This window comes from Morchella sextelata (genome assembly GCF_020137385.1).
Source record: "Morchella sextelata strain SCLS chromosome Unknown scls_3, whole genome shotgun sequence".
Classification (NCBI taxonomy): domain Eukaryota; kingdom Fungi; phylum Ascomycota; class Pezizomycetes; order Pezizales; family Morchellaceae; genus Morchella; species Morchella sextelata.
Window position 1 is genome coordinate 1,599,162 of NW_025408618.1, and position 27,307 is coordinate 1,626,468.

Genomic DNA, 27,307 nt, shown 5'->3' on the forward strand with positions numbered 1-27,307 from the left:
TCATTGTGGAACTAGAAGTTCCCTCCGCGTATGTATGTTCCCACCCGAGGCCTTAATACCTGATCTATATAGTGGGCAATTAAGTATTAAATGACAAATATATACGTGTATACGCACGTACGTACACATCAAAAGCGCCTTCCCATTGTGACATTCGTTTCCACAAATCGCTCCGGTAATTGTACAGCAGGAAAGAGCTCGAGCTCGGGATCGAGAGCAAGATGAAAATTGGGAGATCTGGGTTTAATCCCCAGCCGGGGATCACACACAATAGATTTACTTTTATCCAGCAGCTATAGCAGCTAGGACGACGTTCTATTGTAGCTACAAAGGCAGGGTAAATTCCGTCTTTAGCTTATTTAAATTTAAAACCTAACCCTAATGATATCCCTTCAATTTGGCTATTATATCTAGATCTGCCGCGCGTGCGTGGCCTTGATCAATTATTGACCTTGGGAACCTTTAGCTGTAGATAGAATCAGTCTTATCAACACATAATTGCATACTCTCATTCTAATTACATTAACTATGAAAGCCGCAATCTTGTTGGAATCTGAACGAGCGTACGCACACGTACACAAAATGCATGTAATCATATCAATGTACTCAAGCGTTTTATGATTGAACTTGGACCGCAGGCTTACAAACAAGGCAATAATATAATCGGAGGATTTATTGTGGAGTCAATTCAATTATACAAGTTGGAATAGATTATTGCCGATTTTCTTGCATAATAATAATTCCATTGTAGCAGCACAAAAATTAAAAGTACAAATTTTCCTCTGTTGACTCTGAGCTATTAATTTACCATTTGGTCCTAATCTGGTGAAATTAACTCTCCAATTCTCCTAATCGGTTCTGACCTACATGTTATGATGTACACCGCATCGGTTTATAGCCAGGAAAAATTCGTAAAAGGCGTATAGATATCAAAATACAGCTTTTCATGTCCACACACGCAAACACATACATCCAGGGAATAATGAAGGAAGAACAAAAAAAGGAATCAAGTTCCCCAGGATAAAAAGTAAAACAATTGCGACAACATGCCTCAGGCATGAGAAATTAAAGAAAAATAACTATTCTCTAGAAGCCCCCTGCGCACGCCAACTCTCAAAGCTTTCCCTCTTCCTTTGCTTCTTTTACTTGCTCAAAGACCTAAAAACAGTTAATCATCTACCCATCAAACGAGGCTGTTAATTAATCTTCTGAAAAATTGAATGCTCACCTTCAACATCTTTCTCCTTGCACCCAATGCATTAACACCCCTTTTCTCCAATGCCTCGTCATCAAGTTCAACTAGTTCTTGCCACTTTAGATCCTTAAGATTGTCTGTGTACTTGTGAAGTCTCAAACTCCTTAACCAAGTTGGGATATCATTTAGAAGGTTGGGGTCGGTAGGATCTTCTGGTGGCTTCGAACTGCCTCTTCTTCCTCTCGGGCTCCTGCCACGGTTGTTCACGTCATCAGAGTTATAGCCTTCAGTTGGCATACCTCCAAACTGTCCGAGTAAATTGCTATTAAGAAGGGGAGACTGCGCTGCAAGGAATCCACCCGCTTGTGGAGACGTAAACCCCATACCACCCCACTGCGCGGCAGGCGAGTGGAAAACACCAGGCGAGTTGGGTCGAGAACGACCCCCGAGAAGCGGAGAGCCATTTTGCTGCTGTTGTTGTGCAAGAGCAGCGGCAGCCGCAGCTGCGGGTATGTGTACTAGCTGGCCGTGCTCGTTGTACATCGTAATGTTCTGCGGGTTCAGGTTCGACATGGAATTCATGGATATATTACGTGGAGAGTTGAGACCGTGGTTGCCTGCGGCATTCATGTTATTATTATTTTCATTGCCCGGCTTTGTAATCCTGCGTTTACCCCAGCCTTTCGGATCGTTGTCGAGAATGATACGATTATTCACAGTTGACAGAGCAGCCAACTTCATGGCCGTAGCATTGGCAACCATATCAGCATTGGCTGACTGAGGAAACATAGGTGCAACAGGTGTGTTGACCATAGAGGCCCAGTTGCCGCTGGGTGCATCGCCGTACGGGGAGAGCTGAGGCATTTCCATGCCGCCATTAGATGGTGCATTTAGCGTTGTTGTCTGAAGGTTAGTGTTGCCGGTGATCTGCGGAGGAGGGTTACGGGGTGACCGGAGACCAGCGGATGGCGGAGGAAGTTGAAAATTACCCATGGATTCAGCAGCTGACTTCGGACGGGAATTCTCATTATTTGAATCATTGCTAGGGCGGTTCCACGGAGACGGTGGTGGATTTTCCTTTGAGCCATTGTTTGGACCGGAGATGGACGGCGTCAATGAAGACGACGGACGGGTTTCAAACAGAGCGCTGTTACGATTGGATTTTGCTGCACCATTTCCTCCCTGGCCGGCAATCATAGCTCGCTGAGCCGCGATTGCAGCAGCCGCATCCGGGAACATGGCTTGGGCATTGGAGTCCATTCCGGAGTTTCTAGGGGGTGCACCCGGAGAGGGAGGAGGGCGACTAAAGGAATCACGAGTACTTCCCATGTTCAACTTATTCATTGCATCATTCATACGAGAGGCCATAGCATCTATGTTTCAAGTTAGCTACCGACTTTTGATCTGAGAATCACGGGGTTACGGGTTCCGCACCTTTCTCAAAGGTGTTGGGAGAAAGAATGTTCGACATCGGATGAGACCTAGCCATCTGCTGAAGAACCTGGATAAAAAACCTGATTTGAACTTGCGTAGTCTGTTGAAGGAGTGCGTACAGAGCTGCAGTCCTTTCGGCTTCACTAAGTACGCGAAACCATTGCTCGATGGCACTCAGCTCATCTTTAAATTCCTGGTCCAGAGCGGCCGATGCCATCTCCTCGAGAGTGTTTTCATAAGTCTCAAGGTCATTAATCCATTCACGGGCAGCCTTATCGAGGGCCTCGGTCTCTGCATTCTGAGAAGTGATCTGAGGGGGGTTTAAGAATATTTCGGATGAGGGGCGAATGCGGCCCGACAAAGGCGACGGGAAGCCCCCAGACATGTCTGCCGAAGCGCGGAGGTGATGGTTGGCGCCAAGGGGGCGACTTGACGGAGGTCGAAGGGAAGAGCCACCTTGCTCGGGTGTACTGTTACGGTTGGATGCCATTATGAAGTTGAGACTCCTTGGTGGTTCGACGTTGGTTGGTAGGGTGTTTGGAGAAAAGGCTACAAAGATGGCCCGTGCTGATATAAGGTTTATTTATTCGGGAACGTCTCAATCGAGAAATGGACAACTATGTGGAAAGCTTTTCCCTTCCCCGTTGAATCGAATATGATACCAAAAACTACGAGTTATCCGCGAGTAGACTGGGAATCAACCAGAACTAGATGTAAAGATATATCGATGACCTTTAAAGGTTCCCTAAGGAGGATGGTACTGCCGTAGGCGACGACAGTGGGAGCTTCTCCTGCAGTGCCTGCTGACCTCAAAGGAGCTTTGCTGCTGCGGTTTTTGAGGGCAATCTATTTTGCACCCAGCTTGTAGTCGGGCACTAATTTAGTGCTAGGTATCCGAGAAAAGCACGGGGTCGGAGAAATGTGTAATGGTATCGAACAGGGTGGTATCGAAATATCGGCCAGAAAACAAATGCTCAACAACGAGCAACCGGAAATGTAAGTGATGTAGATATTCAAAGGATGAAAGAGCTCCGCAAAGAGACAAGGGGGCGGGAGGGTGGCGGGAGCAAGAACGTAGGTGCCTAGACCAAATGGTTCGTCCAGTCAAAGCCGATCAAAATCGGATTCGGGGGAGAGATTTGGAATATAAAGACCGGAACGAAACGAAAGGAAGACCTAACGGCGGGGGAGGCGGCGAACAGAGGGAGGGGTTGCGGGTAGAAAGGAGGAAAAGGGGGAAGGGGACAGGAGAAATAGAACGATGGTCAAGTTCTGGACACCATCAGCAGTAGCCAACAGATCGAATGCATGACTACCAGAGGGGTCACATAGACCACCCTGGCCGAACAAAACACTTTCTTTTAGTGTTCTTTTTTGCTTTACTACTGGTTGGCTTACACACACACATCTGCTCTTGGACCATATCAACTTTCAATCATGCCAATCCGCCGCTCTGCAGTTCTTCCCGTCGCTCAACCATTCCAGTAGCTGATCTCAGCTTTGCCGAATCCCGAAATACATAGCATACATTTATCTACACATAGAAAAATACTGATCATGGAAAACGTATGCGATGGTGTGGCGCTTATTCCACTGCGGCTCCTCTATCCAATGAGATATACATGTATGTAGCAATAGGGCAATTCCTCTTCCTCTCCGTTCACTACTCATCATCTCACAAAAATTACACAGATGCGGCTTTCCACCTTACAATGGGATTTGTGTCGCTGAGCCACTGAAATATGCATGTATACACCTTCTCTGCAGAACTGTACCGGCCATGCCATAGGGCTTGAGGGACTCGATGCATGAATTGCTATAGCTGACTTCATCTCACGCACCTCAGTGCATTATAATATATATAGCACTTTTTAGGTTTTATTCCTCAAGAGAAATACCATGGTAGTGGATGGAGATCGATGTCTTCGTGAGAGAATTATCTGTCGTGTGTGATGTTGCGGCTACAATAAACCCTTAAAGTAACGGAAGGGTTCATGGTAGTACCTACAGGGCTCCTGTCGCTTGGCTGAATTCCCCGGAGATAATTTGACTTTGTAGGAACAGCAAGAAAAATGTCTGTGTTCAGTTGCTGGGCACATGCACTTACAAGCCAACTGACTAAACAATTCAACAGTAGAGCACGCATTATTACGCGGCTTCTCTATGGGGAGCATCGGTAGCCTCGTAGAGTATATGTGCCTACATACATGTACCTTTACCCCCTTCATCTCTTCGGCTCAATCTAAAGAATTACGACTCATGGTGATCCGAACTCCGGCACAATTGCGTGTCCCGGATCGAGCAATCATTTCAGTCACGTGGCTCTCGGATCTCCAATAGTTCGTTGAGCCGCAGGACTTATTCCTGCACTTCTCCGTGGGCTTTGATATCACCTGTCAGGAACGCCTCTCCAAGAAGGAGCGGAACCTAAACTGAATAAGTAACAACCTGCATACTTACATTGCCTGCATAAGAGCCGACGATTACGGAGGGAACAGCATGCCAGGACGGCCTGCTATTTTTAGTGTTCAGTGCAACGCCGCTGCTTGGTCCTGGTTGTGAATGGAGCAAGGCAACTTGTACATTTCTCTGGAGTTTATAATCAAGTCTAGTAAGCTTAACAAGCTTTATAATAAGCTCAAGGAACCTATCTAGACAACTACATGTAATATCGTAGTTTCCGGATTGGAATTCATGTCTAGCTTCACATGATATCAAGACATATGACCATATTGTATTATGAATCTTGCAGTTTTCAGGGTGCTGGTCTTGCAAACTTGGGTTGTACCCTTAGTATAAGGATTCGCCAAAGAACCTCATCAGTCACCTGTACACTCAGTGCTTCAAGCATGTAGGTACATACATACCTACGGCTCGAAATTACATGATCCGGTAAGAATCTTAGTGCCATCCCATTCAGACCAGTTCTCTTCTAATTCTATTTGGCTCCGGTTGAGGTCGCCTAACGAAAGATTAATTTCGCTGGGCTAATAATCTAAACCCCTGTCACGGGTAATGGCTTGTGGTTTGCATATCCTGATCCTGTACGATTATGTACATAGGTACATGTACTTATACGTGTATTTACGTATTTGCGTGTCTTCTAGCATTATTTGAGTGGGCCTTCTTTTTAAATGCTTTGACCAATTTTCCAATGATGGGTTCATGATACATGTAGCTCCACGTGTTATAAATACGAAAGTTTATGTGCCAGGGGATGAATGTACATACATGTATGTATCTACACGACCGCTTCGCAACGGCAGACGTACAATTCGTCGGATAGAACGCAATCTAAAGTGTGGAAGATATGGCAGGTTAATCTACTGCAGGTAGGAAGATGTGATGGTCTTGGCAGTAGAGCCCCTAATGGAAATGTGTTTTTAACGAGAGCTTTTTCTAAATAACCGTATTATTCTTGTTTATTATAAGTAAAGTGCGCATAAGAACTTCTGGGGGTATGGCCAATACATGTATCCGAGCTATAGAACAACGTGCTGTTACCCTCGAAGTGTGGTAGTGACCGAGTGATTGCACATGAAGTGAGTCAGTTGAATCAGTTGGATGCTGGTTGCGATGGGCATCTTAGGTCCGCCCCACCTTGACCCCGCGCTTCAATTTCTTTCTCTTTTATTTTCCGCATCCCAATCCCATCGTCGCCAGACACCCCCGGCAACCACGGAATAGCTTTAAACCTACTTGTAGAATAACTCCCAAAGAAGGGAAATTGTTAACCGGGATCGTCAAATATGGCGTTCAATTCAGCATCGTCGAATCGTGGGTTACTACTCCAGTTTCATTGAGTTGCGTGACTCATACTGACAGAACTTCTCTGTAGCAATCGGCCACAGGACTGGACCTGTCTCAGAGAGTGTACCGGCTCCGTCTGCTGAAACAAAGGCTGCTATCAAGGAGGCAGTTGAAACCGATATCGCCGCTCCTCATAGACAGCCAGAGGGCGAGGCCCCCAAAAAAGTGAAGACCGAGAAAGAATGTATGGGCTCTTAAGCTTCCAAAAAAAAAAAAAAAGGAAAAAAAAAACCGAATTCTGCTACAACAGGGTTTATTCAGGTGATACAGCGAATTAAGATACTGACTGTGGACAAAGTGGAGAAAGAGCGTAAAAAGGCCGAGAAGGAGGCCAAGTTCGCGGCGAAAAAGGCCGCCGCAGCTGCAGCTTCTGCCACCGCGGGGCCTGCAAAAGAGAAGAAGGAGAAGAAACCAAAGGCCGAACCCGCTGCTCCAGTTGAATACGTGGAGGAAACGCCAAAGGGACAGAAAAAGAGTAACCCCTCCGGACACCCGCAATAGAAGAGCTTTGTGTTATTGACCTCTCTTTCCACGCACAGTTCTAAAATCTCTCGACGACCCGGCATACAAATCGTACAACCCTACTGTTGTGGAATCTGCATGGTACGAATGGTGGGAGAAAGAAGGCTTTTTCGAGCCTGAGCTCACTGCAGATGGCAAAACCAAGCCCGAGGGTGTTTTTGTTATCCCAGCACCACCACCGAACGTCACTGGCGCTTTGCACATTGGTCACGGTCTTACAATTGCCATCCAGGATACACTTATTAGATGGAACCGTATGTTAGGAAAGACTGTTCTTTTCCTCCCAGGTTTTGACCACGCTGGAATCAGTACGCAGAGCGTTGTTGAAAAGATGTTGTGGAACAGAGAGAAAAAGACCAGGCACGATCTTGGGCGTGAGAAGTTTACGTCTTTGGTGTGGGAATGGAAAGAGGAGTACGATTTCCTTGAAACGCCGAAACTCTTTGGGCTTGTGCTAAAAGTAATTTTCGCAGGTACCACGCAAGGATCAAGAATCAGCTAAAGAAAATGGGTGCTTCGTATGACTGGAAAAAAGAGGCTTTCACTATGGACGAGAAGCTCTCCAAGGCTGTCACCGAGACTTTCGTGCGGTTGCATGAGGAGGGAATTATCTACCGTGCAAACCGTCTTGTAAACTGGTGCTGCAAGCTTAATACCACCCTTTCAAACCTGGAAGTGGACAGTATTGAGCTCAAGGGCCGCACTTTCCTTTCCGTGCCTGATTATGATGAGAAGGTCGAGTTTGGAATGATTGTTTCGTTTGCGTACCCAATTGAGGGTTCAGATGAAAAGATTGTAGTGGCAACAACCCGTCCCGAGACCATGCTTGGTGACACTGCCATCGCGGTTCATCCTGACGATGAAAGATACAAGCACCTCGTGGGAAAGATGGCGAAACATCCGTTTGTTGACCGTCTTCTGCCCATCATTGCTGATGATTACGTGGAGAAGGATTTCGGTACTGGTGCTGTTAAAATCACTCCTGCACATGATCCCAACGATTACGCGATTGGGGAGCGACACAAGCTTGATTTCATCAACATCCTAAATGATGACGGTACTCTTAATGAGGATGCTGGAGAAAAATTCAAGGGGATGAAGCGATTTATCGCGAGGAGAGTGGTTGTCGAGGAGCTAGAGAAACTAGGACTCTATGTTGAGACCAAGGATAACGCCATGAGTATCCCACTCTGCAGTAAATCAAAGGATGTTATTGAGCCGAAGATGAAGCCCCAATGGTGGGTGAGACAGAAGGCTTTGGCTCAAGCCGCTATGGACGTTAGTCTCCATCTATCTGGATTGATTATTAATAAGTATACTAAATTTAATAGGCTGTCAGGAACGGAGAGATTAAGATTCGCCCGGCAACATCAGAGAAGGACTTTTTTATCTGGTTGGAGAAAATCCAGGATTGGTGTATCTCCCGCCAGCTTTGGTGGGGTCACCAAGCTCCTGCATGGATTGTCCATTTGGAGGGAGAGGCAACCGCCGATTATGCAGATGGAGATAGCTGGGTCTCGGCCCGTACTGAAGAGGGTGCTTTTGAAAAGGCCAAGGCCAAGTACCCCGGAAAATCTTTCACCCTGGAAAGAGATCCTGATGTTTTAGACACTTGGTTTTCTTCGGGTCTTTGGCCCTTCTCTACCCTAGGATGGCCGGAGCAGGTATTTACTCAATTCAGGAATTAGACTTCCGATGCTAATTTATTTTAGACTCCTGATATGGAGAACTTCTACCCTAACACCGTCCTGGAGACTGGATGGGATATCTTGTTCTTCTGGGTCGCAAGGATGGTCATGCTCGGTATCAAAATGACTGGCAAGATTCCCTTCACGGAAGTCTTCTGTCATTCCTTGGTTCGTGATTCGGATGGTCGTAAAATGTCCAAGTCTTTGGGCAATGTCATCGATCCTCTCGATATTATCACTGGTATCCCACTAGAGAAGTTGCACGAAAAACTATTGCAAGGAAATCTTGACCCTAAAGAGGTTAAGCAGGCCATGAACTACCAAAAGAGTGCTTTCCCTGACGGTATTCCTCAATGTGGTAGCGACGCTATGCATTTCGCCTTCTGCCACTACACAACCGGAGGAAGGGATATCAATATGGATATCAAGGTCGTTGACGGTTACCGGAAGTTCTGTAATAAGATGTACCAAGCGACCAAGTTTGCTTTGATGAGACTGGGCGAGGGTTTCGTTCCTAGGAAGACTGCTGCTCTCACCGGAAAGGAGTCTCTTGTTGAGCTTTGGATCTTGCACAAATTTAACAGGGCTGCTCAGAACACAAACAAGGGTCTCGATGAGCGTAACTTCCTTCTTGCCACCGATGAAGTTTACAGGTACTGGTTGTACGAGCTGTGTGATGTCTACATCGAAAACTCCAAGCCGCTCATTCTCGAGGGCACTGAAGAGCAGAAACGATCTGCTCAGGACACCCTGTACACTGCTCTCGAGGGTGCCTTGCTCTTGATGCATCCTTTCATGCCCTTTGTCACTGAGGAGCTTTGGCAGCGTCTCCCACGCCGCCTCGAAGACACCAACCCGACTATTGTCAAGGCCGCCTATCCTAGATACGTTGAGGAGCTAGATAACCCCAAGGCTGAAGAGGCCTATGATTTGGCGTTCTCTGTCACCAAAACTATCCGTTCAATGCAGGCCGAGTATGGTGTTAAAGACCAGTGCAAGGGTATATTTCGAGAATATCTTAGTGAAAAGCCAATTTGCTGACATAATCTAGTATATGTTCATGGAAAGGACACAGAAACATCACAGATCGTATCTGAACAGAAGGCCGGAATCGCGGCCTTAGTAAAGGGACTCGAAACCATTGAAATCGTTCCCATAGATAGTGGTGTGCCTGAGGGCTGTGCCGCATCTACCGTTTCCGATCGATGCAATGTTTACCTCCTCGTCAAGGTACCTATTTCATTTATACCATTTCATACTTGAAGGCAGAAATAATAACCGAAGAAATAGGGTCGTGTGGATGTGGACGCAGAGATCCAGAGGACTCAAAAGAAGATTGCCAAGACCACCGAGGCCAGGTTGAGACTAGAGAAGAGCAGGGCCGTCCCCGATTACAAAACTAAGGTTAAGGCTGCTGTTCAGGAAGCCGATAAGCAGAAGCTTGTTGAATTTGCTGCCGAAGAGGCGACGCTCCAGGAGCTCATCAGCAAATTCGAGAATTTGAGAGCTTAGATCGCAAGGTGAACGAAATAGAGAAGAGTTGTTAAGAGAGTTATTTTTTTACTAGACTTTTGACATGTATCTATCGAATTGGTTTCATCATGGCGCTGTCAAGGGAGACTACATTTATCTAGAAAGTCTGAACAGAGGAGCCCAAGATATCCATTTGTATCAATCATAAAATCGATCGTTGAGATCATAGATCATCACTCGCACACTTTTAGTAACAAAATTTTAAACCATGCAAGACGAAGCAATGATTGAATAGTAGTAGTTTTTTTATTTTTTTTATTTTTTAAATTTATATCCTCTCCTCCTCCTCCCCTTAAAGGATATCTATAAAAAATGGAACTCGAAAGAGAAATATCTCAAGCCCTCCATGCACGACTCGACGTGAAGTTAGATTGCACCGAGAGGTGTTTGGTAATGGGTATGAATTCAGTATCGGCACGATAAAGATATAATCCTTCAGACACTCGAAGATAGAGAATGCTTCGGAGCTGTACACACATATGCCTTTTTTTTTTTTTTTTTTTTTTTTTTTTTTTTTTTTTGGGGGGGGGGGGGGGGTAAGGAGTTCGCAAGGAGGGGTAACTCGTATCGATGCGTGGGCTAACCAGTATTTTGGGCTTGGATCGATGCGAGCTTCGTTGAAAATTCCGATGTGCGAGTAACCGTCAATATGTTTCGTTTTCTTTTTGCAACCCACGCAATTTCCAGGAGAGAAAAGAGGTTTCTCGAAAACAGAAAAAAACTCCCTAAAATAAAAATACCGGAGCGCCATATTTCCCATTTTATCTTGTATTATGTTTTCCTAACACAAGTAAAACCCAGAGAAGGAAGAAAAAAAGAAAAAAAGAAAAAAATCCCAAATTGTTGAACCCGCTTTCGTTTCCCCGAAAAATGGAACCGCCCCTTTTTTTCATTTTCGCTGCTGGATTTAGGCGGACTCGCGCTTGCCCTCCTTGAACTCCTTCTGTGGGGGTGTGTTAGTATCAAATCCTTGCGATTCGGGTTGTCAGGCAGGAGGTGAGGGGGAGGTGGGGGTGACGAACAAGAGCCTTCATGGTTCCGTGAAGAGCGTGCCTATATATATGTTAGCGGAGCTCAAAAGAAAGCTGGGGATATCAAACATACCTGTGGTTCCTTCGGAACTTGGGGTCAGTACCCTTGAGGGAAGGGTATCTGTAGGTCTTAGGCTTCTTGATACCGTTACGGTGAGCTAATCCCCAACAACCCAGTCAGCCGCAAATTCCATCATGACTCCCTCCTTATCCATCTATCCGCCAGCTTCTCGTTCCCCGCCCCATCACGCCTTCCCCCCCCAAGCTCTTTCTCCTTCTGCGCGCCCGTGACACCTCAAAAAAAAATTGGTGGATTTTTTTTACCCTTGTTGCTCTGGTTGTGTTGAGACGAGTTCTTCGACTTTGCCATTGCTACGTTCTAGTTGCGGTAACGGGTGGAATGGGGTTTATTTGGTGATACTGGGGCTGGATATTTGACGTCGGTTATGGGTGGTGTTGTGGTGGGTTTGCCTATCGTGTCTGCGGGGGTGCCGAAGCGTGGTGCGTGGGCCGGTGGGAAGTCACGTAGCAGGCAGGGCTTTGCCCTAGCTACATATTGCTTGGCATCATAGGATCATGGGGAGTCACTCGTAGCCTCCAGCAAATCAATATTGCGTGCGAAAGCAGTCGGGGAGGGTATCAGTAAACGAGAGAAAAGTGCGAAATGATGTCTTTATTGATGTCTTTGGTGACTGTGATGTGTTCCTCAGTTGTGTTCCTTGTATACATTACTTACGCACACGTCATTTATGACACATCTCTACTGCTATATATATGTGTTCTAGAGAAGCCCTCTTCCCTCTTGAATGTCAACGTCTTGGTTGTGAAGGTTCGGCGCACACGTCAAACAGCATCTGGGGACCCTACGACTACTCCAGGAGGACAGAAGATTATGACTTCACTACAGCCACAAGAAAATAACTTTATTATTAAAGGGATGTATATATAAGCGGGATATTGCTGTTGCCTTTATTGATGCCGCCAATACCTCTTTTATCGGCAAGGCTCTGTTGATATGTTGCCACTTCTGCTCATCGTTCCGACAATCTGAAGGGTGCGGTCCATCCGTCGGGGGAGAAACAGCATCCAAGTGCTGAAAGCTAGGAGAACGCAGGACGTTACCCCATAGACTGGACGACACTGTATCTCTGATATTGTAAATGGCTCTGTTGGCACAAACTGACCGGCCGGCTAGAAGCGGGTGTAGCTCAGGAGAGACAAGATATAGCACCACTGTTATGAGCACCCCGCCCCTCTTTAAGACGAGGATACGTCTTGCACTGGCTCCTAACCCTTTTGTGAGCTAGACTTCCGCCAAGTTGGCCAGACCGGGCCGGGCCGGGCATGGTTCGCCTCAGAGAACACAAGACTTTTGCTGCCATCGCCTTATTCAGGATTCGGGCCATAAGGGAACGTTCCTCAATACATGGCTCGCGTTCCTCTATCGACCAGAACATTCCCCCCACGATGGTAAGCCGTGCATCCTTCACGCGGTGGCTTAATCGGGAAGTGGTTAACTCGGGCCGCGGTCTATCATTACACAAGCACTTGTCTGAAAGCCTTATTTGGCACCACCATCCAACCCTGGACCATCACCCAAAGTTGGGGGGCCGGTTACCTATTGCTCAATCGATCCTTGGCACACACAACTACAATATCAACCACTTACCCATAACAAAGCCTGAAGCTTTAGATATTCCAATAGGAAAATATCCATCTACCATGCGGTGCCCAAGACTACGTCTAGCGGCCTTACATGGAAGGGGTTATAGGACGAGTGATATCTCATGATCATCGTTCCCGATCCTTCCTTAGTCCAAAATGAAGCGAAATACATACTCTGTATGTGTTACTACAACCAAAAACCACCGCCAAAGCTATAACAGATCAGAAAAATCCATCCAATTACGCAAACCCAAAGAAGAAAAATGATATCAAAGCAAAAAAAAAAAAAACACATCGCTTAAAATATCGTGTCGCGTTTTCAAAAAGGGAAAAAAAAAAAAAAAAAAAAAAAGACAAAAGAACAATTCATTTCCCCCCGACCCTTAACCAAACACCACACACCCCCGCACGCCACACACACCATCCAGACATACCCATTACTACATAGCTAACTACTCCACCATTGAACTAGTCACGCTATCAGCCTCCCCCCTACTATATCCCTCCTCTCTCACATACTCCTCGCTGCCAACCTCACTATCATCCACGCCGCTCGCGCTCCTAATGAACGCCGCCAACGCCTCGACCTGCGCCCTGACGCCCGCAATCGTCGCCTCGTCCGCCAGGTCTGGGACAACCTCCTTCACGTCCACGTCCCAGCCGTCGCCCAGGACGTCAATCTCACCCTGCATCTCCTCCCACTCCTCCACGGCCTCGTCGTCCTGTTCGCCGCGTGCGCGGTTGCTGGAAACGTTGCGCGCCTCGCGCGTCTCGATCCAGGCAATAATGAGCAGCAATGGTGAGTAGAGGACCGTCATAACGTAGTCGTTGAGACGCATGTATGTGGATTTGGGGAGCCACCATTCGAAGGGGAGGATGAGACCAAAGATTTCGATCAGGTTGAACGGGGGGAGGAAGACGTTCTCATCAGGGGCGCGCACGAACTGTAGGGTTTTGGCAGCAAACTAGAGAGGGGGTTAGTGGGGTTTTCTGGGGGAAAGAAGGGGGGATAGAAGCCTACAAGAGCGAGGTATTCGTCAACGGCGTTTTCAGTGATATCGGTGTAGGCCGAGTTGTAGAGCGCAATAAGGATGTTGAGCAGGATAACCATGACTACAAAAGTAAATAGGTAGTATAGTATGATTCCATATGGATCTGCAGCTTGAAGTTAGCGCATAGAACTACTGATGGCGCTCAACAGGGACACATACGCGCGAAGTCCCCAAACCCGTCAAACTCAGGACTCTGCAGGATCGCTCTGACCATGGACTCTAGGATGAAGAATGTGGTATCCACTTTATGGTCCTCTGCAGAATCCAGACCAACAAAACCTTGCAAGAAACCAATGATAATAACGATAAGGAGCGCAAAGAAGCTACATTCCATATTAGCACATCACTCACAGCATTCCAGAAGGATTGGACAAACATCAAACTCTCCATCATCATGACCTTTAGCACAACCAGCATGGCTCCGAAGAATTGTATGGTATCCAGGTATAGCAGCATGCGCGCCCAGAACATGGGCGCGACAAATGCTAACCAATAGTACGATACCTCGTCCCAATGCATCCTTTCCGTGCTACCAACTGGCTTACTAAATGCATACATCCGGAAGCTAAATGAGACGGTTAACGCCGCATATAGCGTCAAATTGAACGTGTTCCAAAAGCTCAAGTAGAACCTTCCGACTTTCCAGAACTTTGTAAACTCATCCGCGATAAATGACAGGGTAAAGAGGTAGAGAAGGCCCTCGACGACATCGAGATCCCCGGAGGGATTGATGGTGTTGATGGCAACGGTGTACAGCCCCAGATAGAAGAACGAGATGAGCACCTGGAACGCATTCTGGAACTTTGGTGCGCGGATACGGTCATGGTCAAAGTGCGCCCAGTAGGACTTGTTTGCGACGTTCTTGTACCCGCAAAAGTGGGTCGGGTCATTCAGATCCTGCGCGAGCCAGCCCTTCCAGAGATACCCTATACACTTCTGGTACCCGCTCGAGCCAATGACCCGAGTCGCATGTAAATCGACTGCGCGCTCAATTACATTAGACGGCGTGCTCTCCACGCCATTACGGAGGATGCTGAAGCGCTGCAAGAGCACCTCCGAGAACAGGTAGTCCTGGTCCTCAAAGTCCTCAATGATGCGCTTAGCGATGACTTGGCACGCCTCCGCGCGCAGGATGTTTAGGTCGGCATCAAAGAGCTCGAGCTTTGCCTGGCGCTTGAACCAGCGGAGACAGACCAGGAGGCAGTAGACGACGCATGCGCGGTCCTCGTCGCCGCCGGCTCTGGCGGCGAGGGCGACGACCTCTTTGGTGATTATTTGCGAGTGCGGGCGGGTGATTTGGGATTCCTTGAGCTCGAAGGGAACCGCGGCTTCAATGCTAGCGGGGACGTCAGTGCGCCGAAAGATAAACAATGTGGGGGAGTGGGGGTGGATAGAGCTTACAGGTACTTCAACCTTAGTGCAACCCTCGTGACCCTGAAATTCAATGCTTCTCAATTAACTCGATTCGGCTACGTCGGGGCAAAGGAGAGTGTATTGTAATATACCTCTTGGCCGGAATGGCCGAATGGACATGCTCCGCATTATGGCTGGGCAGCAGATGCTCGCGAATGTCCTGCGCAGTGTCGCGGCTGCTATGGCCGTCATCTGCCCCAAAGAAATGACGTATCGACATTGCTTCACGGTAAGAATCGTGAAGAGTGTTTTTTTAGTTCTGTTCACTCACAAACCCCAACCTAAGCTGGTGAGCGAGCGAGCGAGCGAGTGGGAAAGGAAAGAAGGAGAAGAGTGAGAAGGACGGACGGATGGATGGATGGGGGGGATGGGGGGGGGGAGAGAACAAAAAAGTGGGAAGGGCGTTGGTCAAGTAGGTAGGGCAAGCAAAGCAAAGCAAAGTGGGTAGCTAGAGATTGGACCAAGTTTCATAACACGCGTTAAATCAACCCATGCTCGCGGCGGGGAGGGGGGGGGGGGACACTCGATTATTGTGGAGCCAGCCAGTGAGTGGGTGATGATGGTTTGGCAGTACCTACATTACATACCCAAAAAAAAAAAAAAGCTACAAAAATTACATACATCAGGTAGGTATCCCTCCTTCCTTCGTGGCAAACAAGCCAACCAGCCAGCCAGCCAGCGAGCGGGTAAGAGCAAAGCAGAAAATGAGTGCGTACTCGGGCACTCATTGGTTGGTGACGCAGTGTGAAGTGTGTGATACCTCGCTCCCCCAGCTTCGCAGGCTGCATGACGGCCGTGAAGGGAATGGTGAGAGAGGTGGGATTGGACTGGATTGGGGGGGATCTAGAGGACGAGTGAGAGTGAGGGGAGTGAATCAAGTGTTGGACAGCTAACGATATCTGCTCCTCTTATCGTGGGACCAGAGCACAATCGATACCGCGCAGCACCTGACTGTTTGGGACTGGGCTGTAGTGAGTGAGTGAGTGTATGTGGTAGTGTACCTACTGTACCTACTGTACCTAGAGTATAGACTGAGCTGTGGTTCTGCATGGAGTACTCTAAGTGAGCACGGAGTTGTTAAGGGTACGTGCATCCCTCTCTCTCTCTCCGCCGCCCAATCAGGGCACTCCGTCTCCCCACCCTTCCCCACTGGTCACGTGGCTCAATCAGGAACAGCAGGCAAGTGACGTGCCCGCGCCAAGCAGCCCCGAGCCCAGCCACAGCCAGCCAACGAGACACGCAGCGGACGCTCAAGCTTTTGCGAGAACGAAACACCACACACATCCATCCATACATCCATACATCCATCCATACATTCCGTAGCATCTCCCCATCCCCAGCTAGCCACCCGTAACCAATCCCCGCCCCCAACCGCAATGGCCCCCACCACAATCCTCCCACCGCCCAACCTCCCGCCCATCACCGCAACCCCCCTCACGCCCGCCGCCTTCCACCCCTTCGGCAGCGTGATCCAACGCCCTCCCCCCACCACCTCCACCACCACCACCACCACCACCACCACCAGCACCCCCACAACCGTAAACCAAGGCACAGCCCAAAAGCACCCCAAAGTCTCCGTCATCACCACCACCCAGCCCCCCAGCGGCACCCCCGCGCCCATCAACATCAACATCTTCGTCTGCGCCCCACGCACGCTCTCCGGCCCCGCGCGCAACACATTCGCATGCACCATCCTCGAGCGGCACCCGTACAGCTCGCAGTCCTTCATCCCGCTCGCCCTCCCGCCGTGCGCCGATAACGACACGGCGTCGCGGTACCTGGTTATTGTTGCGCCGACGCTGCGCGATGTCGAGGGGGCGCCGCCGGATCTGGAGGGGTTGAGGGCGTTTGTGTGTTCGGGGGTGCAGGGAGTGACGTATGCGGCGGGGACGTGGCATGCGCCGATGGTGGCGCTGGGGGAGGTGGAGGTGCAGTTTGCGGTGGTGGTGGCGGAGAATGGCGTTGAGGGGGAGGATACGCAGGAGGTGGGGATTGCGGGTGGCGGGGTGGGGGTTGTGGTGGTGGGCGTGGGGGAGGGGGTGGGGGGGTTGTGGGGGAGGACGAAGGCGAGGTTTTAGGTTGTGTGGCGGGTGTGTGTAGAGTGGGTAGTGGGTTTGGGTAGTTTTGGGGGTAGGTTATGTAGATAATGTGTGTGTTGGTTATGAGTAGTTAGTACCTAGTTGGAAATCTTTTTATTGAGTTTTTTTATATGACGAGAATAGATAGCTAGAAATATAATCAGGTTATCTATCGCCATGAAGGACCCTCCACATAACTTCATACATATAACCCCCCCCGCATATATACCGGTCAATTGGTAAAAGCAATTGCACCGCACGCGGTTCGCATCGGTCACCGAGTGATAATCTGTGATTAAAATGATTAGGTGGTTATATTTTGCACAATTGGGCCAATTTTTTTTTACCACCCCCCCCCATATGTGGTTGATTGTTTGGCTGTATTAGCGGAGATTATTGATTGGTAGTGATATTGCATGATTGCGATTTGCCGTTATTAATGTAAGCCGTTTGCTGTGTTTTCGGTGCGTTTTTTAATTCGTTAATATTGGTGCGTTTAGCTGTTTGAGGTATGTTCGGTTTCTCGTAGTCTCGTACCCAGCCCGTTACTTGCAGCAAGCCTCTGGAAGCATGGAAGTAGACGGGTTGGGGGCGAGCCTAGGTTTCTCTATATTTAGGCTAGTGGGTACATGTACTTATGACGGTTCCGTACTACTACTACTACGAAATATGCACGGGGAGAAGATTCACAGGGACTGTCAACCTACAGCGACCGGAATGATCTATGGAAAAACATGGGGGGTGAAATTGTATGGCGAAATATCTGTGCACCATATAACTGTTTTTTTTTTTTTTTTTTTCCATAGATCATTCCTATCGCTGTACACGTACTAGCTACTGCCAGTAGTGCGGCCGGTCTCGATGATTTGCGGATTTTCCTACTAATGAGCGGCCCAATTGATGCATGCAGACAGAGGGTTCTCTGGCCAATTAGGGTAACCCTCGATCGACTCCTAACGTTAAACATGTGGATGGCATGACGACGCTTCAAGACTAGCACCACTAGCTAGTGTCAAACTTTAAATTGAGTTTGACGCTAAGGAACATACTACGTGCATGTAACTGCCCTGAGTCGGAGTCCCACGAGGCTGCTCGCGGGAGGCAAGCAGAGACAAGTGCCTCTGCCTCTTATGGCCCATCCCTTTGTTTACTCGCGCAAAGAGAGGTGCTCGAGCTGCTCGAGGCAGATAATGTCTGTAATATGTATGTCCTACTATCGAAAAGTGCAATGCTGGTATGCAATTCTAGTTAGCGGAGCAAATATATACTGATTTGGTATAATCTTGACGAGACCGCACTGTGTGAGTAGCTATGTAATCATGGTGTATGCAATGTAGGGATTAATACTTTTAACGTTCCTAATATCGGGATGTATATCAGCGGTGTTATGATTACCTAAACCTCGAATCGTGCCTTGAGATCTCCTGACCCAAGCCAGCAGCTAGCTAAGATCGTGCCCGGTCGAACTATAGTTAGACGCTATGAATCCACCTATATGACGATCATTAATGCTACTATTCCAGAAGCAAGCTTATCCAATTATCCGGAAAAAAACATGCTTTTCGTTATGACAGTCTGTTTTAATGGCGTGACGAACATTCGTAGAAGCCTCTGTACTCGTTAATATTTTGGCGTTTCCGGGCTGAAATAACGAGTAAATGTCCCCCCTTCCCCTACCCTAGGCCTATATGTTAGGATAATATAAGTATCTAGCGTAATCAATTAGTACACGTATGTATGATGATACCCTCAGCTCTCACCGTGCAGTTCTTCTGCCAAGAGTCCAACGATTTTTTCCACGAGCTAAAAAAAAACCTCAACTATATGTACCTATGACGTTATCACTTGCAGTAATACATATTAGTAGTAGCAATAGTAATAGTAATAGTAGCAATAGTAGTAGTAGACCACTAGCTACCACCAATAATACTACCACCACACTAGTACCAAGTGGTACCAACAACCAAAGTACCGGCGCGGCCAACCATAACACAACAGCTAACAACTAATAATAATAAAAAGCAGAACCAATCGACCAAAACCTCAAACGCCATTTTCCCACAAACACCAATCCCTCGAATTTTCGCCCCCTCCATAAAATCAATAACCACAATACAGCCCCCCAATCCAATGTTTGAGCCTGTCTCGATTCGCATTGGCCAGACCCTTTTTTCCCCCCCTCCATAGTAGACTGTGCTTAGATAAAAATCATTGGCACTCTGCCCCCCCCCCCCCCCCCGGGGGCTATGTAGATGTAGGTAAGTAAGGAGCAGGTGAAGTTGTAGGTAGGTAGGTTGTCCAAAGAGTAATAATCAAACAAGCTTAAACAAAGTAAGTATATGCAGCAGCGCAATTACAAAAATACCCGGTATCCCATCGTATAACACCCAAACAACAAAAAGCTCTACCACCGCTCTATCCTCCAAAAACAAAAAAGTCCAATCCTCTAAGAATGCTTTAATCTCATCGCTCACTCAAAAAACAAATTTATCACCATCAATGATATTGTGGCGAGAGGAGGGAGATGAAAGAAAGGAAGCTCCGAAGAAAAAATATAGCCCCCCTTCTCCGTCCAGCCGCAAAGGAAAGATGTAAAAATAGTTCATAGACATCATTAGAAGAAAGGAATTGGTCCACCCCCACCCCCACTCCGGAAAAAAAAAGGCACTGTTCATTCGCCAATAAGGAAATCCAAAGTAAAAGAAGAAAAAAGCAATAAAAACCCCCAGTAATAAAATAAACAAAAAACATAAAAAAAACAAAAACAAAAACAAAAAACCATAAACCCCCGCCAGTTTTAAACCTACAAATGCACGCGAGCACCTGACATTTTTGAGCTTCTCCGCAATGTAATGTCCTTGCCCGCTTCACTTTCTTTTCAGGTCATCCAAGTAGATGTCCCCACCTTCCGCATTTACCCATCTCTTCCATGCTTCTTCGTATGCATCTTCTAAATCGCTAACCCAACGCTTTGTATCAAACAGTGCGCTTTTCCACCTGTGCTCGAACAGGACCTTTCTGACATCGTTCAATTCTCCATTTCCCCTCCCTTCCTCTCCATAAACCAGTCCATTTGCTAGTTCAACAGCACGATTTTCGTATTCGTTTTCGCTAGCGACTATCAAACTATTTGCAGTTGCTTTCCCTTCTGCTGTTTGCGGAACTGCAGCTCGAAGAATACTTGCTGCTATTCGGGAACACATCTTGTATTGATGACGAGGGAATGTTAAAAGTGGCGTTCCAGACCAAAGTACATCCGCCGCAGTGGTGTGGGCGTTGCATTCGGGTGTGTCGAGAAACACGTCGCAAACCTGGGCCCTTGATATATGTTGAAGCTTTGGTGCAACATCGGTAAAGATGATACGTGAAGTGACTTCTTCGCCAGCCCATTCCTGGGCTAAGTCTTTAAGATTTGTTTCTCCAAGGTCAGGGAAACGTAGAAGCCATAGGACCGCCTTCGGAACACGGGCAAGGATGCGAAGCCAGGTCCTAAACGTTGTGGGCTCGATCTAAAAAAAAATGTTAGACGAATTTCACATAAAATAGATGTTAAGACCCACCTTATACAGCTGGTTGAAATTCCCAAGAATCACAGCATCAGACCGTAATTTTGGGAACAACTCCTTCCTCTTTGCCCACCTTCTTGCTTGCTCTTCTTCCCAGCTCAATTGCCTTGATTTAGAGTCCGGGGCGCTTTGTCTATGGTCGCAACAGAAGAAGGTATACTTCGCAAAGACTATGTTCTCTGAATACACCCAATCATCATTGTCTTCGCTCGCGCCCTCGTGTCCATCGTCCTCAAGCTCAACGTTGCGCCTTGATGGCCTCAGAGTTCTGGCTGGGACAGCTGTAGAGTCGGCATAGATATAATCACACCAATCAGCACCAAGCGTACCGGCGAATCCCATGAAGCTCATTTGAATCGGTGCTGGTCTCGCTGCGAAAACCTCGTTTCGGGCACCCCGAGTGAAGCCATTAAGATTAATCAGTATATGAATACCATCTTCTACTATCTGTCGAACCAAACGGTCAGGTCCCCAGGTATGGGCATCATAAAATACTGGCGCCTCCCTCTCAATCTGTTTCCGATGGTCCGAGTTATCACTAGCGGTAGTAGCATAACAATAGGCTTTGGCTCGAGACGGATTATGTAATCCAAATACAGACTGCATCAGATGCGCCAAAGGATGGTTATTGAAGTCGGAAGATACATAGCCAATTTTAAGATGCGGTGCAGGCGGCGCTGGCGGAGGATAAACATGCACGGGAAGCCATGGTGCCCGAAGTGTTGAACATGATATTCGTAGTCCATTCCGTTGAGATATTTGACGAACTTGCTTTGCAGATAAAGGGCAAGTGAAAGTATGGAAAGGTAAAACTGTTGGGGCGCTTGGCGTGGTCAAGTTTGCTGGAACAGTGGGCCTAAGATACTCTCTTTTAGACTTATCAAGCCCTTGCACATACTTCTCTTGATACCATCTCCACACTGTTTTTCGAGACGCCCGTTCGATCATCCTAATGACCTTAGCCCCCTCATAAGGTTTTCCGGCCCAACCTTCAACATTTTTCCTCAAAACAGTTCTTCTTTCTTCTGACCAATTCGATCCATATGCCCTCTCAAGCTCCCTGAGCAAGAGTTCTCCCGCATCTCCAGAAACAATTCCTTTCCCCCAACTTTCACCCTCTTTGAGTTGTTTCTCCACAATCTGTACCACTCTCTTCATCCAGCCACTGCATACAGTGCCATTGCCCTTGGAGTCAATAAGTCGTTTGTTGTCATCCACATGCCATCTATCTCTGTCATCCCTGACTATACCACCTCTCCCTTTCCAGTCGCACACACTGTTTAGAGCGTTCGCCAAGCCGCATACAGCCTCCGCAAAGTCTGGATTAACATCAACGGCCCTACGGTAGTACACGATAGCCTCTCCGATCCTTCCTTGATCCTTGACTGCATTTGCTAGATTTGCAAGAGCAATGTCGAATTTAGGATCGCAAGTGACTGCCTGTTCGTACATTTTAATTGCTGCGCTTAATTGATTGATATCCTTAAGCAAACTACCCAGATTTGTGTAGAGATGTGCATGCCGTGAGTCTAAGTTGAGGCCGTAGTAATAGTAGTCCAACGCAAGTCTAACTCCCGCTCCGATCCCGGGAACCTGCGGGTGTTGTGATGGAGCCACAATGAGCGGTGAGGCTGGCTGGACGCTGGCAAGGAGAATTCCAACATTATTCGCTGTCGATGGGCTTGGATGAAGCGAAAGGGAAAGATAGTATAGTGCCAGAATGTCCTTTACTTCTGCAGTAGATCTAGGCGCACCCAAGGTGCTACCGGATGACATGCCATCTTGAAATATTTTTGCAAGTGACAATAGTGAATTACTGGTTGTTGAGATTGCCGCTCGCTTGGCCGCCGGGTTTGAGATATCACGGAGTCCCGGAAGCTCGCCACTTGGCTGGAAAACAAGATGTGCGGTGCGAATGGCGGCTTGGGGATTCAAGAGGACTGGCCCATGGACAGCGTTCATGACTAAATTATCGGGTATGACGACGCCATCGATGGAAGCCTTGAGAACGGCAAGAATGCGGTTTATCAACCCTCTAACACCACCTCTCTGCATACCTGCACCGAGTAATATGGCCTGCTCAAACGCTCTCGCAGCTCCAGCGTTATCGCCCAGTTGATATAACGTATTTCCCTTAGCATGTATCAGACCAAGCATGCGGCCATTTTCTGACGCCGGTATCATATATTCGCTGAGCCCATAATTCATAATATTGTGGGTCCTGGTAAAGCGGCTGACATCGTCCTCATCATAATCAAAATGAATATCAGATGCTGTTTGAACCGATTCATCGCTTGATGAACTGCTGAAACTTGGGTTTCGGGCGCCAAATCGACCTGGTCGACGTAGTGACACTTCCACGAAATTAATTATGTCAACAGCTTCTTTGCCACGATGGGCGCCACAAAGCAGCCCGACAAGATGTTCAACAGCTTCGAAATAACTAGGTCTTTTTCTGACTGCTCGATGCCAGTATCTTTCTGCTTCTTCACGACGACCCAGCGAAAGGAGTGTTGCGGCTAGGTTTGACAATGCCTCAACGTGACTTTTTCCAAAAAAGAAATGTCAGTTTCACCAACAAAATATAAACGATAAAAGAGGTAAGATTTACTTTTCATCCGCTTCCAGTATTCTAAAGTACCACCCCATAGCTCTAGGTAAATCACCCAATCCCTATGACAACAATCAGCATCTACGAAGTTTATCCAAATCCCAATAAGATGGGTACAAACATATGCCAAGCACCCTCCTAAAAGCATTCCATCCAGCCATGTCCAGCCGCTCTCTGCACAATATGCATTCAACATCTCTAATGCTGTCCCAGCTAATCCTACGGCTGAAACTGGTGATGGATTCGGCATGACGCCAAGACCATTATGAGGGGATAAATTTAGCGGCCAAGGCCCACCAGATCCCCCAATCCCACTTGAAGCGCGATGTAGAGGACTAGCAGAATAGCAATCTACCGGTTGTTTTTTTGCCAAATATTGATCCCCATTCCAGCTCTCAACACTCCCGTTATCAACCAGATCGTCACTTCCATCGTGTATTGTGACACCGTCGTTGCGGAGATATCCATCATTATTGCCAAATAATAACTGTGAGTGTGATGAAGAAGTCCCAATCCGAGGATGATTTTGTTCTTGTGCTGGGCTAGGCCGCATCCGTTTTGACCTATCCCCGTCTTCCCTATTCAGGGCAAATCCATCATGCATTCCATGTTGAACTGAAGGAAAGGATGCTTGCCCACCCAGGGAAGATTGGGGATGTATTCCACTGGGTCTCCAGGTGTTTGTTTGAGGTTGGAGAGATTGGTGACGATACATGCTCGGCTTCGATGATCCATTATTAACACGTGATCTGTCCACGGGTTGTGCACGGGCCTCCGTTGGTCGGTGTTGCTCTTGCACCGACGCTAAGAGTTTGACATACACACCATGGGCCCATGCCAACACTTTATCGCGATTTACTCGGTTCGGGATCATCATGCCGTGTGATTGCGTGTCAAGCTGAAGGTGTTGAAGCTGGGCCTCGGGGGTACCTGCTGGCGGGATTGACAGGCCATATTGGGCCGTTAGGTGTTGCGGAAATGGTACCGATACAGAGTCCACTGCGGGAATTTGGTGTTGCCAAATGTTTGCATTGTCAATTTGTTGGGGCGGATTATATATGGAATTTATCTGGTAGATTGGTGCTTGTGGAAGTTGGTTTTGAGCGGGATTACCGTTTCCCCAAGCGCCATAATGGCCATAAAAATTACTATCCCGAGGAACATCATTGTAGTGACCAATATCCATAAAACCATTAATGTCCTCACATGAAGCTGTTGGGGGGGTAATAGGGTTATAGTACGCCTGGAAACCATATGGTTTTCCACCAGCATAAATGTTGTCCGCTGCTATAGGATGCATTTGTTCTTGTCGTACGAGAAATTCACGCACGTATGGATCCAAGTTGTCATTTACTGGCATCTGAATCTGATTGTTGCAGTTGGTAGACCACATTATCGTCGGATCCATACAGCCGCTTCCCAAATTTATATCGGCCCCTCTGAGCGCCAGCGTCCCCTCCCATGACTGATTTCCCTGGGTCCCAACGCCTTGCCATCGAGGACTTTGATCAAGTTGAAGATATTGCTGTTGTTGTTGAACATTAGATTGTGGTATTGGAAGTAGAATTTGTTTTGTCGGTCTGACTGTTGACCACTCTATTGGGGTAGCATCGTAGGCAGCGGCCAATGTTCCTTGAGGCGTCTTGCGGCGAAGCAGGTTCTCTTGGTAGGTATGCTGGGACGGAACAGGTATTAACGAGGGTGATGAGTGTCCACGATATAATGATAATGGACGACTTGACATGGCTCCTTGCGCGAAACCGGACTGTTGCGTTTGTGGTTGTGGTAGTTTGTTGTAATGTTGAAACGAGCTGTAGGGCGTCGTTGAGGAACTATGGAGAGAAGGGTGCGAGAGCTGAGCATGGGCAGCGCTGGCTGCTGCTGATGCAGGGGTGTTTGTGGCAGAAGCAGAACTTGCAGCCACAGCAGCAGTTGAATGAGGCCCCGACTGGTCAAACTGCCGTTGCAAGGAATGGTGAAAGAGCATCTCGAGAGATTAGATACTCACTAGGTACTCGATGCTACTACAGAATACTGATAGTACTACTGCTACCACTACGTGGGAGGCTCTAAGGCTGAAGGAAGCTGATCGTTGATGTAAAGTTTGCAACTGTCAGTAGCCGCGGGAGGGCGGCGACGGGAGACAGCGACGGCGGTTTCGTCTTCGTCGGGGACTCCTGTTCGGACGATTGCTGCATTAATTAGCTTGTTCCGTCTGGCGGTTTGTCCTCTGTGATCTTGTGGTCCTTCTCCTGCCTGATCGTTGTGCACCTTTTTCTTAATGATCTTCCAATGCTGCTTCTTTCCTCTTTCCTCGCTCTTCCTCTATTACACTCTCCGCCAACCACCTTCTCCTTCTTCTTTTTCCGCTCTATCGTCTTCGTTCCCCCCACGACCCGTACACTTCTTTTTTATTATTAAGATTTATTTATCCTTTAATTTGATTTCCCCTCTCTTCCGTTTCTTTTTTTTTTTTTTTTCAGAGTGTCGACGAGCGAGTGATAGGTGTGGAGAGATTGGTGAGGATATGTGTAGGCAGACTGCAAGACGGCAGGATAGGCATGTGAGTGAGCGACCACCACCACCTTTTCTCTCTATTTCTCCCTCCTCCACAAATTCCTGTCAGGATCCGCTTACCTTGACACCCCCAAACTCAGATACGCACCCGGTCAACCGCGACAATTTGATAGGTATTGTTTGTTACCCGCACCACTCTCTTGCCTGGTTATCTGTCCTCGACTACTCGTTCAGCAGAATTTATCCTCCTTCGATTCCAGCCTGTAAACGAGGGGAAATAACAACACAGTGTCTGTCTCCTCCCAAAGCAGCAAAGATCAGGGAAAAGCAAAAAAAAAAGGTGGGATGAGAGAGTGAGAGAAAAAGCAAAGAGGACCCGACGTTCAGTTGAAAGTGCGATGTAAATAAATGAGTCGATTTTTGTCTAAAGGGATTGACGTACTCTACATACCTTATGTGGTGATGATTGATGCTCCTCGTCTCTAGCGCCATGGGGCCAAGGACTTGGGGTACTCTATAGTAAAGTACCTACCGCTCTTCTTTACACTAAACAAGCCACTCGACAGCAACAAACTCACTCAACCTCACTTACATACGTTCACACGCCTTAATGGTACAGGCAGAAAGAGTACATACAGGATGTAATATCTTACAGTGCCTACTCTACCGTACATGAATTGTTCTTGAGGCGTACGCACGTTCCTCTATGACACCAGCCCAAATGAGAATGTGCCGATCTTGAAAGGGCAACAGGGATTCGTTCACGTTAGAAGTTAAAGGTCCGATTCTGGACGGTCACATAAGAGTATTTTGACCTTGTTAGATCTGTAGATACATATCTACATGTAGGTACACAAGAAAGGGACAACAGCAGCGAGATCGAGAAGGACTCAAAACACATAAAGGATTGATGCTGATGCTGATCACACATCCCACGAACGCAGCTAAGAACGGATGCGCAAGGGCAACCTGGGCATGGACAAGCTCATTGGCACTGTGGGCAGTGTCCTTAATTTTTTTTTTTTTTTTTTTTTTTTTTTTTTTTTTCGTGGCGTATCTTAGACGGCGGGACGAAGGCTTGGTTGGCGCCCAACGGAAGCGTTGAAATGACGCTTTTTGCAACAAACGGCGTCCCCTACTTACGATACGGCAAAGAAAAAAATCTCAATGTCCAAAGAGTCGGTGAATGCAA

General features: G+C 47.6%; 6 protein-coding genes across 6 annotated transcripts; 2 read left to right on the plus strand and 4 right to left on the minus strand.

The window, feature by feature from the left end:
* Nucleotides 1-1,113: 1,113 nt before the first annotated feature.
* On the minus strand, nt 1,114-3,119 carry H6S33_009250 (uncharacterized protein; the record flags this gene model as incomplete). Its single annotated transcript, XM_044840625.1, has 3 exons — nt 1,114-1,158; nt 1,229-2,568; nt 2,630-3,119. 3 exons carry the CDS (start codon nt 3,117-3,119, stop codon nt 1,114-1,116), a joined length of 1,875 nt encoding a protein of 624 aa, XP_044698065.1.
* Nucleotides 3,120-6,378: 3,259 nt separating this feature from the next.
* Nucleotides 6,379-10,161, plus strand: H6S33_009251 (uncharacterized protein; the record flags this gene model as incomplete). Its single annotated transcript, XM_044840626.1, has 9 exons — nt 6,379-6,406; nt 6,468-6,623; nt 6,738-6,914; nt 6,979-7,375; nt 7,435-8,239; nt 8,293-8,625; nt 8,674-9,649; nt 9,701-9,879; nt 9,940-10,161. 9 exons carry the CDS (start codon nt 6,379-6,381, stop codon nt 10,159-10,161), a joined length of 3,273 nt encoding a protein of 1,090 aa, XP_044698066.1.
* A 928-nt stretch (nt 10,162-11,089) lies between these two features.
* H6S33_009252 (uncharacterized protein) lies at nt 11,090-11,583 on the minus strand (the record flags this gene model as incomplete). Its single annotated transcript, XM_044840627.1, has 4 exons — nt 11,090-11,125; nt 11,205-11,235; nt 11,287-11,371; nt 11,538-11,583. The coding sequence occupies 4 exons, from the start codon at nt 11,581-11,583 to the stop codon at nt 11,090-11,092; spliced, it is 198 nt and encodes a 65-aa protein (XP_044698067.1).
* Nucleotides 11,584-13,330: 1,747 nt separating this feature from the next.
* On the minus strand, nt 13,331-15,563 carry H6S33_009253 (uncharacterized protein; the record flags this gene model as incomplete). Its single annotated transcript, XM_044840628.1, has 6 exons — nt 13,331-13,843; nt 13,900-14,033; nt 14,090-14,253; nt 14,307-15,266; nt 15,332-15,364; nt 15,436-15,563. The coding sequence occupies 6 exons, from the start codon at nt 15,561-15,563 to the stop codon at nt 13,331-13,333; spliced, it is 1,932 nt and encodes a 643-aa protein (XP_044698068.1).
* A 1,156-nt stretch (nt 15,564-16,719) lies between these two features.
* Nucleotides 16,720-17,421, plus strand: H6S33_009254 (uncharacterized protein; the record flags this gene model as incomplete). Its single annotated transcript, XM_044840629.1, has 1 exon — nt 16,720-17,421. One exon carries the CDS (start codon nt 16,720-16,722, stop codon nt 17,419-17,421), a length of 702 nt encoding a protein of 233 aa, XP_044698069.1.
* A 2,867-nt stretch (nt 17,422-20,288) lies between these two features.
* H6S33_009255 (uncharacterized protein) lies at nt 20,289-25,585 on the minus strand (the record flags this gene model as incomplete). Its single annotated transcript, XM_044840630.1, has 5 exons — nt 20,289-20,930; nt 20,982-23,532; nt 23,599-23,660; nt 23,720-23,990; nt 24,162-25,585. 5 exons carry the CDS (start codon nt 25,583-25,585, stop codon nt 20,289-20,291), a joined length of 4,950 nt encoding a protein of 1,649 aa, XP_044698070.1.
* Nucleotides 25,586-27,307: the final 1,722 nt, after the last annotated feature.